The sequence below is a fragment of the Nyctereutes procyonoides genome, unplaced genomic scaffold, assembly GCF_905146905.1.
Source record: "Nyctereutes procyonoides isolate TBG_1078 unplaced genomic scaffold, NYPRO_anot_genome, whole genome shotgun sequence".
Classification (NCBI taxonomy): Eukaryota; Metazoa; Chordata; class Mammalia; order Carnivora; family Canidae; genus Nyctereutes; species Nyctereutes procyonoides.
This window is the reverse complement of record NW_026575159.1, coordinates 35,517,236-35,529,891: the sequence shown is the minus strand read 5'-3', so window position 1 is coordinate 35,529,891 and position 12,656 is coordinate 35,517,236. Positions and strand designations below refer to the sequence as shown.

At 33.9% G+C, this 12,656-nt stretch overlaps 1 protein-coding gene across 1 annotated transcript in view; it reads left to right on the top strand.

Annotated features, from left to right (window-relative positions):
- Positions 1–12,656, top strand: part of CADM2 (cell adhesion molecule 2) — a 244,731-nt gene that overhangs the window by 152,317 nt on the left and 79,758 nt on the right. The window contains exon 7 of the mRNA XM_055314056.1: positions 1,377–1,555. Coding sequence (XP_055170031.1) covers positions 1,377–1,555 — 179 coding nt within the window. The remainder of the gene's footprint in view (positions 1–1,376; positions 1,556–12,656) is intronic.

The window sequence follows — 12,656 nt, the reverse complement described above, 5'->3', positions numbered from 1 at the left end:
TTCCTTTAATAACCATCAATTTATTCACTACCATTGAATCTGTTTCTTGATTTGCTTCCCTCCCTCCTTTTTGTCCCTTTGTTCTTTTGTTTTGTTTCCTAGATTCCACATATAAATGAAATCATGGTATTCATCTTCCTCTGACTGACATTTTTCTTAGCATAAAATATTCCAGATCACTTTGGTAGTATGGATATTTAACATTAATGGTTCCAAACAATGAGCATGTATGTGTTCTCTTTAATTGTTCTCATCAATGTCTTATAGTTTTTAGTATACAGATTTTTCACCTACTTTTGTGAAGTAATTGTAAGTGGGACTGTCTTCTTAATTTTTTTCTGATAGTTCGTTGTTAATGTATAGAAAAATAATTGATTTTATATCTTGATTTCGTATCCTAGAACTTTACTAAATTCATTAGTTTGAACAGTTTTTTGGTAAAGTCTTTAGGGTTTTCTTAATTTCATGTCATCTACAAATACAGGCAGTTTTACTTCTTCCTTTCCTATTTGGATGCCTTTTATTTTTATTTTATTTAATTGCTCTGACTAATACTTCCAATGTAATGTCAAATAAATGTGTCCAGAGACAGGGGATAGGGTAGTGGGAGAAACAGGTGTAGTCAAAAGGTACAAATCTCCAGTTATAAGACAAATAAGTCCTGGAATGTAATGTACATCATGCTGACTATAATTAACAATATTGTATTGTTTATTTGAATGTTGCTGAGAATAGATCTTAAAAGTTCTCATCACAAGAAAAATATAACTATATGAGGTGATGGATGTTAACTAAAGCTATTGTAATTATTTTTCAATATACACATTCATCATATCATTCAATTATACATTATAGTGTATAGCTGTCAATTTTATCTCAAAACTGGAGACTAAAAGAAAGAACTTCAAGGAAAAATATGTAGGGGGGGGGTGAGAAAAGCAGGAAAGGTAATGGGGAAAAAGCTTCAGGTGGTTTCAGGCAAAACTGTGTCACAACAGTAGCCTCAAGTGCAAAGGTATAATTCCAAGTACTTCTGGAAAAGGTTACTCTAGGAGCCCAAAAAAGCAGTCCTCCAGAAATAGCAGGTATGAGCAGTTAGCATCAGGATCAGGGCCACAGGACTGCTATAATTACTCAACAAATTAGTTCCTTAATACACGATTGCTTGGTTAAGCAGAATAGAATTAAATTGTTTTTGCTATATCTCCAAATCTTCCAAGTGAGAACATGGTGGTTGTTTGGTACCTTATAGAAGTTAGCATATGGATATGCACAAAATGATTGTAAAATATTTATAAATTGCTTGATTTATTTACTTCACATAATATGAAAACTTTCTCATGTTTCCTTTCTGTATGCATATTTAAATCCAATAGGCCAGAACCTGTTTTGTGGACAAAGGATGGTGGAGAATTGCCAGATCCTGACCGAATGGTTGTGAGTGGTAGGGAGCTAAACATTCTTTTCCTGAACAAGACGGATAATGGTACATATCGATGTGAAGCCACAAACACCATTGGCCAAAGCAGTGCAGAGTATGTTCTCATTGTACATGGTGAGTACTTTTTTGACTTTATTATATGTGAAAAAAATGAATGACCTGAAAAACTTTAAGATCACAGTCTTTAGAATAACAAAATTTTAAACAGGTTTTCTTTTTCTTTCAGAAGGACTTTACATAAAAGATTCATAATTAATGTCTTCCAAGTCAAACTAATAAAATTAAATCACAGCACACTAAAAATAAAATTTTTTTGTAAAAGGTTTTATTGCAAATATATGTTTTGTTAGTGACTAGTAAATAATGTTTTCCTTTAAATTTTGCAAATAAATGCTTTTCTTATAAATCACAATCATGAAAGCTATATTTACTTTAAGTTAATTTTGATTGTAATATCATAAAAAATATACTGTGTACTCTTTATGGCATGTTGCTGAGATGTAGCAAGGACAGATGCGTATACTATTAATAACTACATTAATTTCTTATGAGCAATTATTTTAAATAGTCACAGACACTTTTTTCCCGCACTAATATCACAATTTGACTAAATATAACAAAATGCCAGAAAGAAATTTCCGTACCCAAGACCGAGACAATCTCTGTTTTTCCAAACCTCGAGAAGCCACAATTGTTGTTCGTGAGATAGCTTTTTAACATGTTGTTAGAGATGAATTTTTATGAGATTGATAAATAATGCAATAAAAATTTAGTCAGGTTTCTTTATTGTAAGACTTCTCAGGGTTTATTAAATATGCCAGGGTATATTGTGAATTTCCAAGAGAAAGAAGCATTAAAGAATGTAAAATTGGGCAGCCCCGGGTGGCTCAGTGGTTTAGCTCCGCCTTCAGTCCAGGGTGTGATCCTGGAGACCCGGAATCAAGTCCCATGTCGAGCTTCCTGCGGGGAGCCGCTTCTCCCGCTTCTCCCGCTTCTCCCGCTTCTCCCGCTTCTCCGCTTCTCCCGCTTCTCCCGCTTCTCCCTCTTCTCCCTCTGCCTGTGTCTCTGCCTCTCTCTCTCCCTCTCTGTGTCTCTCATGAATAAATAAATAAAATCTTAAAAAAAAGAATATGAAATCTTCCGCATATTTCACCATGAAAATGTTTTCTAAGACAGGTATTGTGTTTTATGCAATATTACAGAATTCCAAAAGAGTGCTATATAAAACATGATGCTGTAATAAATCCAGTGTCTCTTACAAACCCTGGAGAGAGTATATTTGTTTGATATCTTTCCGATAAATATAACTTAAAAATATTATAAGTAGCATGAATTAGTTCTGTGCCTTTCCAAAAAAGAATTTGGGGGAAGAGAGTAAAGTCTAATTCTTTGTGAAGAAATTTTATTTTAGGGTAAAACAATTAATTCAGTTTGTGTTTTTTTCCCCAGGTATTTATTTTATGATGCAGGCTAAAATTGGAGAAAAAGAATATATTAAATCAATATATAACTTACCTATTCTCAAATTAATGTATGCAGTCTATCAATTCTTAATACCACTTTGCTATTGAAGGCAAATGAAGGCTTGCATTAAATAGACTGTCCACATATAAAGTCCTTGAATTATATAGCTGAAGATTAATTTCTAGCGTCCTATGAATTGTGCGGATTACAACTTTTGGGAAACATCAGCCTAATCCAATTAAACTCATAAATTGGAACTAAATGTGTTAAAGCCCTGTAGACACACCCTGACAGGCTTACGGCTGGAAAGAGTATAACAGCACTAGGTGTGTCAAGGAGATAAGTTAGATCCTTGGAGCGAGACCCAAGAGTAGCTCTGAGTTCATGCTGACCTATATGTGTAGATTGTGCAGCCATGGAAGTGAAATCTGATTCACTTTGAGCTTTCTAAGTGGTTCTCACTAACAGTTCTTGGGAACCTGAGGGCATGTTGTATAGCATGTCACATTGTGTCGACAGCAATATGACATAAAGAATATAAAGAATTAGAAGGGAAGTGATAGAAAAATAATATACTTAGATGAAAAGTATGCCATTCTTTTTTTTTTTTAATAATTCAAGTGGAGCAAATGCATATGTTTTCCCAGTGTTTGCAAGCTAGCCAACAGCATGATTTTCTAAATAGCCAAGCCACTTTTAGGTATTTGGCAGTTGACATATTTCTAATAAATACTTCCCTAACCACTTTGTAAGAAGTCATTTTTGGCTTTGCTTTTTGAACTACAATTCATCAAAAGCACCCCATAGATTAATGTTATTCATGCTGCTAGATAAATGCTGTGAAGTTCAACAGTAGTTTACCTAGGATTATTGACACAAGTAATGAGAGGTTCGATGAAACAGTGAAACCGTATTACACTGTGTTTTAAAAGGGCTCCAATTGGGTTCATTACAAAATAAAGTTTTTTTTTTTCCCTCTTCGCACATAGGGTATAATGTTTCATTAGTCACTGGTTGTATAAATATAAAAAGCTACTCTCTTCTGTTAATGGTTTGGTTGTTTCAAAACCCTACTAAATGATGAAATTTGAGTGGCATTTCGATCTATAATGAATGCTGTATGCATTTCGGAATGGAGTGATAAGTGATCATTTGTGAGAACTTTACCCTTTTATCTTTTACACCAAGGTTGATTTTACATTAGCTGTGATAATTTAATATAGCTCTAGCACAGAAAGGCCTTTCATGAGCTGAGGCTGTCTTTGACTCTACCACAGTTGCCTAGGTTCTATTGATTCTTAACTTGATGGAGGTCTGAACACTTTCCTGTGAAATCATCTGCTATCTAGATGCCATCCTAATGATTAGATTTTATTCTTTGGGTGTCAGTGAAAGTACATTATTTAAATGTTATCACATTTAATTGTTAACAGCATTGACATTTTGTGTTGTGGACACTGGAGAGCTTCTCTCCCCCTCCTAATTATACCTTTACAAATTTCAGCCTTAGAACTGCAGATGGTGATTTGAAACTGCCAGTCTAAAATTCACCCTCAGTGAAAGGTTTAAAGAAATTTAGCATACAAGTACTTGTAGGATAAAATATTAAGCTTATGAAACATTTGTACTGTGTAAGTTTCTTTAGAAAAAAGTAGCATTTTTCATTAACAAGCTCAGCAATGGAAAAATTTATCTGTTGAATTGGTAACCTTAGTTATACTATTAATTCATATGAGCAGAATAGTGTTTTGTTTTCTTTTGTTTTTTGCTTCTGTATAAAAATATTGAAGCCATTCTCATGTTTTCATTGCCACCATGCTATTTATTTATTTAGAAGGTCTGATTATTTCCATGTTAGTGGTTTTTAAACATACTACTCCATTGTATTTACTATTTGGAAAACTTAGAACATGAGAAAAATTCATTAATTCACCCAATAAATATTTAGCATTTAACTACTGAATGCAAAAGCACTATAGGAATAAATGTGAATAGAATTCACGTTGGGAATTTAATATGGAAGATAAGCTTTCAAGTAGTTATAATACCAAAATGAAAGGATTAGAGGAGGATGGACATATAATGGTGTAACCATTTGGAGTCTTTAAGAGTGTGGTCCAAGTGTCTAGAATTAAAATTATCTATCTATCTATCTATCTATCTATCTATCTATCTATCTATCTATCCATCTATCGGTATAGTAACACAGCACTTCTGAATTCTTCAAAGACAAATGGTATACATCATAAATGGAAGTAGGCAGCAAAGTGCCAGGGCCATATGTATGCAATAAATCAAACTATTATTATTATTATATTACTAGTAACCTTAAGATACCAAAGGGAATCTCAATCCAATGCTCTGGTAAAAAATCTTACCCAAGAGTCGCATGCAATTTAGTGCCCAAAATCTTCCCTGAATGGTACCCAGAGGATAAATTAGATTATGTCTATTGAAAAATGAGAAAATTGTAAATTTTTGCTAACTAGGCAACAGAGGATATCTTAACAATTCAACAGTATAGCAAATTAGTTACCTACAGAGTGCAGGATAAAAGTCATAATTACTCTTGGTTCTCTAATGTGACATCAACTTCAGAGGGTTTAGATAAAATATCTTCTTCCCGGGCAAGGACTTCCCAGTTATGCATCTTCCAGTATAGGGAACATAACAGATACCTTGTTATCGCACAAGGAATGGCTATAGAGAATTACAGATGACCTTAGGCTAATCTTATTTTGGGGATAGAAGCAACTCAAGTTCTACTATTTATTTGTCATCACCTAGTGCAAAGTGTTTGTTCTTTGAAAGTGTCAGAAACATATAGCACCCAGGAAATTTTGAGAAAGAATTTGGAGAGTGAAATACACAAATCAGTACATCTCCTCCAAATCTGAATTTTTTTTTCTTTCTCTGCACTCCCAATACCTTTTTAGTCCCTTCACACTATACTCATGCTAGAGAAATTTGTAGCCACTCCTCAAAATACAAATGGAAGAGGAACAGAGCCTATGGAACTCCTTAGTATCATCTGTACCCTCAAAACCTTCCACAGGATTTGGGAAGAGATACAATACAAGCAGAAAAAAATGGATAGCATATTTCTTCTTGTACCAGTAGCAGTACCATCTATGGGGAGGCCCAGATCGCAGGAGAGCATTCCAAGGAATCCAATGAGAGTTTCAGTGAAGAACCCACTCCACTCAGAACCCAACTCAGAGTTGTTTCAGATGCTCAGAGTAAAATGCACTATTCTAGAAGGGTCTGCATGATATTTCCCATCTCTCCTGAAACATATTCTTTCTGTTATCATAATAGCCCTTATATGAAATTTAAAATTATTTTACCACTGTTCTAATATCCTTTACTTCATTATTTTTCTACTTGTGTGAATAAGCTTTTGTAACAATTCATTACTTCTTCATTAAACTTACTATTCCTGTTTTGAATAAAATTACCCACCACATATCCTTCCATATTTTTACTTTTATGTATACATATTTTGCTTTTCTAGCAAATTTTATCTTAATGACCACATAAAAATAAGTAAAGTTCTCCATAACTAGTATTATCATAGCAGAAAATAAAAAATAATAAAAAGCTTCTTTATGTTTCTGTAATGTCAGTTTACTGACAGTCACTGACTTGATATCTATAAAATATCACTTGACAGTTATAGTTTGTTTGATCATGTGTCCATTGGATTGAATACTGATGAAAAATAAGATGTTGCTTTTTTTGTTTCCAGGATTAATTTACCTCAGAAATCTCACACACACACACACACACACACACACACACACACACACACACATGCATACACACTCTATAGGTCCATCACATTTTATTGGTAGTTAATAAGAACAATTCAAAAGTAAGAACTCATAAAGAGTGTTTCAGATTTTCAATAGTAAGAAGGAATATTGTGCTAGAAATATCTGTGTGTTTTAGTCTAGTGAAAGGTATCAAGCTATTAAGTATGCCTTTTCAACTTTTAAAAATCAATGCAACTACTATATTCATGTCACTCTGCTTTTATTGTAAATAATAAATATCAAAAATACTCAGAGACAGTTATATGCACAGATATTACAGACATCTGCATCAAGCCAAGCACTTACCTTTGTTGCTCATTTAGACATCTATCTTTTTCAGAGACATGGAAGTACAGATTCACTTTCAACCTTCAGTGCTGATTTTCCCTTTCACTTGATTTGCTTCCTGTGGGAGAGAGGCAAATTGAGTAATGGAGGGTGGACTTCCTTTCACGTTAGCAAACATTTCTAAGTCATCTATCATCTCCTTTAAATATTTCACTAGGGTATAGGATATAAATTCAGTTGCTTTAGGGTTATTAGTAATCTTAAATTTAGCAAAATAATTAATGCATGTACACATTAATGGGGTGATAACTATGCAACAGATTAGGAATATCATAAACTTGTTTTTAAACTTAACTTACCACAGAACTAAGCAACCATGATTATAATACATGTTTCTATACTTACAGGGTATGTTACACATATTCATGTCACGATTATCAATGCTTTGAAAACTATTAAGAACCCTCATCACATTAAAATGGAAAATGCACTCCAATGCTTCATAGTAAATATGCAGCTTACTATTACATTTACCTAACAATGGGACATTTAGAAACAATAAGAGGCTACATGATTTTTTTCCTCTTAGTTGTAGTGTTAGGCAAGGTGATACAGAGCAGTGTGGAACTAAAAGAGTGAATCTTTGAGCTCATATGGGTGGGTGGATAGTGAGAAAGAGAAGCCTGGATTATGGACAGATGCATAGCCTAGTAAAAATTAAAAAGGGATTCAGCTAAAATCTGTTCCCTCACTCAGAAACAGACCTACCAGTTGGTAAATTAATTCTATGTACTCATAATGAGCATTTTTCCTTTGGAGAAGCTTTCTTTAGAAGCATAGATGGGAAAATACACAGTGTAGGAAGAAAAGGAGAGAAAATACATCCATATGGAGCAACAAACAGTACGCTAATGGAAGAGCCCTATGATTGCTGCTCTCATCTCTGGTTGAGAGTTTGCAGACAATAAACTAGTTGGATGATTCTTAAAACAGTACCTTCTTTAATCGCTGAGATAAAACATATCATTTCTGGACATGAATAAAGGAGGGAGAGCTGTGAAGCCTGTGGGAAAGGATACCTCTGACTGGATAAATTGCTGTCGAACTCTGCAGAGAGAAGTGGAATGGGATCAAATAGTGGAGTCAGGAGCACTGTTTCGTTATAGAACATTTAAAAAGTTGCATATGTGCAGGCATACTTACTTAGCTCAGAGTTGAGTTTTAATTCCATCTCTTTGTTTTCAGATGAGCATGAATTAGATAAATTAAGGTTTTACCTTTCAGAGTAAAAATTCCAAAGATACCACTCTACCACTTTGAAGTAAATGTTCTTATGTTACCTACATGGACCTCTGGCTCAAATGTCCATGGGGAAAACCCTCATTCCAGGCTGAATGGAAGGGAGTCCACCACCCAACAATTTTAGCATTTTAAATATCTTTTCTTACACTAGTTATCCATGATCTTTTTTATCAGCTGCAGTGAGGTAAACATAAGAAAAAAGAATCCATGACACTCAGTCTTTCTAGGTTTTTTATGTGGAAATAAGGCTAGGTTGTAGCTTTACAAAGATGTGCAAAGCTCTTTTACTCAAGTGTATGAGCATTAATGGGCTCATTCATTAGAGAAAGGAAGCAGTATTCAAGTCCATGGGGGGGGGAATGTGGGCATTTGTTTGTTTTCTTTCTTTCTTTTTTTTTAATGTGGGCATTTGTTTTTTTTTTTATTTTTATTTTTTATAAATTAATTTTTATTGGTGTTCAGTTTACCAACATACAGAATAACACCCAGTGCTCATCCCATCAAGTGTCCCCCTCCGTGCCCGTCACCCATTCACCCCCACCCCCCGCCCTCCTCCCCTTCCACCACCCCTAGTTCGTTTCCCAGAGTTAGGAGTCTTTATGTTCTGTGTCCCTTTCTGATATCTCCCACACATTTCTTCTCCCTTCCCTTATATTCCCCTTCACTATTATTCATATTCCCCAAATGAGTGAGAACATACACTGTTTGTCCTTCTCCGATTGACTGTTATGCTGAGTGAAGTATGTGGGCATTTGTTTTAAAAAATAATGGCACACCCAACTATAAGATACAGATCTTTCATAACACCTGCTTGGTTGCTTCTTACAATGTAATTTTTACTAACATTGTAACAATACATCCTGTGCTTATTCCAGAATCTAAGAACTATCTTAGACCTCTCGTTACCCTTATATCCAGTTCATCAGCAAGTTCTATTGACACTATTTCCAAACCATATTTTTAGTATGTCTGCTTCTCTCCTTTAGTCTCTCTAGCCTAGAGTAGAGAGACATCTGTGTCTGTAATCTCCTTCCCACACAGCTGTAATATATAGATGTTTTAAATACATATTCCTTCATATCTTTCCTCGATTTGAATTTTTCCAAAGGTGTTTCATCACATGTAGGATAAAACCCAAATCCCTTTAACTAGAGTACTAAGCCCTGCATACCTACCTGTGTGCCACTCTCTACCCAATCACTTGTTTCCCTGTTCCTCTTTCCACTCCTCTAAGACATCAAGCTCATTCTCTTTTCAGGAAGTTGCTTCTGTCCAGAATGCTTGAGCAGGAAGTACAAGGAATCCTGTCATATATGCTGGTATTTGCAAGAATGATTTCTTATCATTCAGATTTTGATTAAATGGATCTTCTGAAAGAGGCCATTTCTCTTCTTCTCCAATCTAAAATGGCCTCAATCATGCATCATTTAATTTTAATTATCTGTAGATCTTTTAACAGTATTTGGTATTTTAGTTGTTTATTTATATATTATATTTTATAAATGTGTATATATATACATATGCATTTATGTATATATTATATGTTATATATAAATGTATCTGTACATGTGAATATATTATATATCTACCCAGTAGATTATGACTTTCTTAAAAGCAGAAATCTTATGAGTCTCATTTATTTCTATATCTCTAGCTCTTAGAATAAGGCCTTCTAAATAATAAGCAATCAATCAATCAATATTTCTTTAATGACTATAAATTCCTTTGTCTCTTTCTGTATATCTCTATCTTTGTCTCTCCCTCTTTTCAACAGAATAAACTTTAATAAAATAATATATATGTACATAGATACATATATACATAAACACCCATATCCACATATATTCATATATTTATGTGTGTGTCCATGTGTATACTGCCCTTGCTTCTGAACAAAATTAGGGAAACCAATATTCATTCTTTGGTCACCAAAACCATGACCTTTGGGTTTCATCTCATATTAGGAAAAAAAGTGAGATAAAGTGATATATTTATTTGGCAATCCATATGTAAATGGTGCCTTATATAGTTAAGAAATACACAAAATGAACAACTGTGTATAGAATAATTACTATCATCATTAGAAATTACAACACTTCTGTGATTGACTTCACACGTCTGTTTTTTGTTTTGTTTTGTTTTGTTTGTGATATTCTGTGACTTTTGCTTACCGAAAATTGGATTTGTTCTTTGGAAGTCTATAACATCAGTTATAAAGATAACATTTGTTTCTGGCCAAATATATTTTTTTTCCTGAGAATCTCTATCACAATGCTATACTACCTAATATTTTTATTATTTCAGGGAATCTTTCTTATCTACTACACACAAGTGCTAAGTCAAGAACTGAAGATCCCCAAAGAAATAAATAAATAAACATTCCTTACTATGCCTAGACTTACTTGGTAAAAATTCAAAAGTGAAGAATTTTTCACTCCTGTCTTTCACCATGATACAACCTCAGAGACGTCTTCAGGATCCCTTCATTAACTGTAATAAACTATAATATTCCATGAGACACATTCAGGAGAATATGAAATTCCATAGTTAGTTTTAAATGTCAATAAGTTGGGGCAAGTTATCAGTTTATATAACTAAATCCCAAGTGGGAACCAATTTACTTAATAATCTATTGTAAGGTTAGGAAAGACCTGGCTTTGTGTGAGAACTCTGAACATTAGGGATGTGGGTCAGTATCTGGATTTCTCAATTAGTATTTTTGCATCCAGAACATGCTTCCCCTTTGTATATTCATATTTGATTTGAGTGTTTCTTTAATGTATCTTTAATGGATAACAGAACTATTTTTACAAAGAAGACTTTTATCCTCATAGAACTTAAAGTATTTGACCAAATCATCTGATGTACTTTTTGGTAAAGTACTTTTAAGAAAGAACTCACCGTACTGAAGTAGGTGGAGCTAAATAATGTAGGATCATCCTCTTGGAAGGATTTTTTCTCACTTTAAATTTTATTTTACTTTTGTGAGTTTGGAATGTGAAGGAATATTTTAAAAGAAAAAAATCATACATTTTTTTCAAACAACAGACTGATTTTATTCATAAACTTTTCTTGTAATTATATAGAACTGTTGGTTACCACCTACAGCTTAAAATTGTAGTACTTTTCATTTTTTAGAAGCAGCTTTTTTTATTGTTATCATATAAGAATTCCATTTAGCACGCAAAGCCAGTTGAAGCTATCAGGGGGATGAAAAGGGATTCATTCAAATCTAATTTTTAAAAGGGTTGCTTTTTATGAAGCTGATGAGGTTACCTTATGACTCTCGAGGAGGAAGCATGCACCGGCAAGTTGAGGCCTTGTCAACCTGGTGGTTGTCATTTAAGTAAGAGCCTTGGTGCTATTACCCATTCTTATGCTATACTCCAAACAGGCTGCTACATGTAGCTGAACATAATGGGAACAGGTAAATGTCCCTCTCTGCACAGGTAAAAAGGCAAATACAGTACATTTTTCCTCTTACAATTGCTTCCAATGGCAGTGCAATTATCAGGAAGAAGGTTAAGGATGCCCTATTATTTTTAAGGTTAGGAAATGTGAATCATTTCTTTCAAAAGGACACTTCTTGCCTTAATACTTCTAATATATGTTGAGTTTTGACCATTCTGTATCTCCACTAATAATCCTTGGTTTGGATTCATTCTTGATTACCCTTGGGCCACCCTGGGGAGTTAGTGACATAAAGCAGAAAGAAAGTAGAGATATGGAGTCCAGACTAAATGGTAGCAATTTTTCTCCTTATTGAACACTAGTCCTTAGAGAGAAACAAGCAGCTTGGGCTTCTGGGACTCTTTAGACTTAATTTTGCTTAGAAAATCCATTCTGAATGGGCCAGAATGCCATTTTTAAAAAGAGAAGCTGCCAGAAAACAAAACAGGTTGACAAGTTAGAAATTATTGCACACTGCATTTGTAGAGAACAGAACATACCTTTAACCTGAAAAGCTCATTATTGGAAAAAAGGTGCTACACCATTCTTCAATTTATTGTATACAGTGCTTGTTGGAACTGATTTCATTTTAACAAGGTTATACAGGATCTCTGTGCTCTAATAAGCTCCAGTAACAAAATGTGGTTACATTTTTTTTAATTCCTTCATTAGGATGTGATTAAAAAGGGCACTTTTCTATTATTTGAATTGGGTGATTTGATTTAGAGCTCTAACACTTTTTAAAAATTGAAAAACCATGGTCAGAACATAAGATTCTTTAGTGTGTTGCATTGTAATTTTTTTAAAAAAATAATCATTTAGACTTGAAGACTCTCAGCAGCAGAAATTTCTAAAAACACCATCTCATACGTGGTAATTGGAAGGAAGGGGCTTTT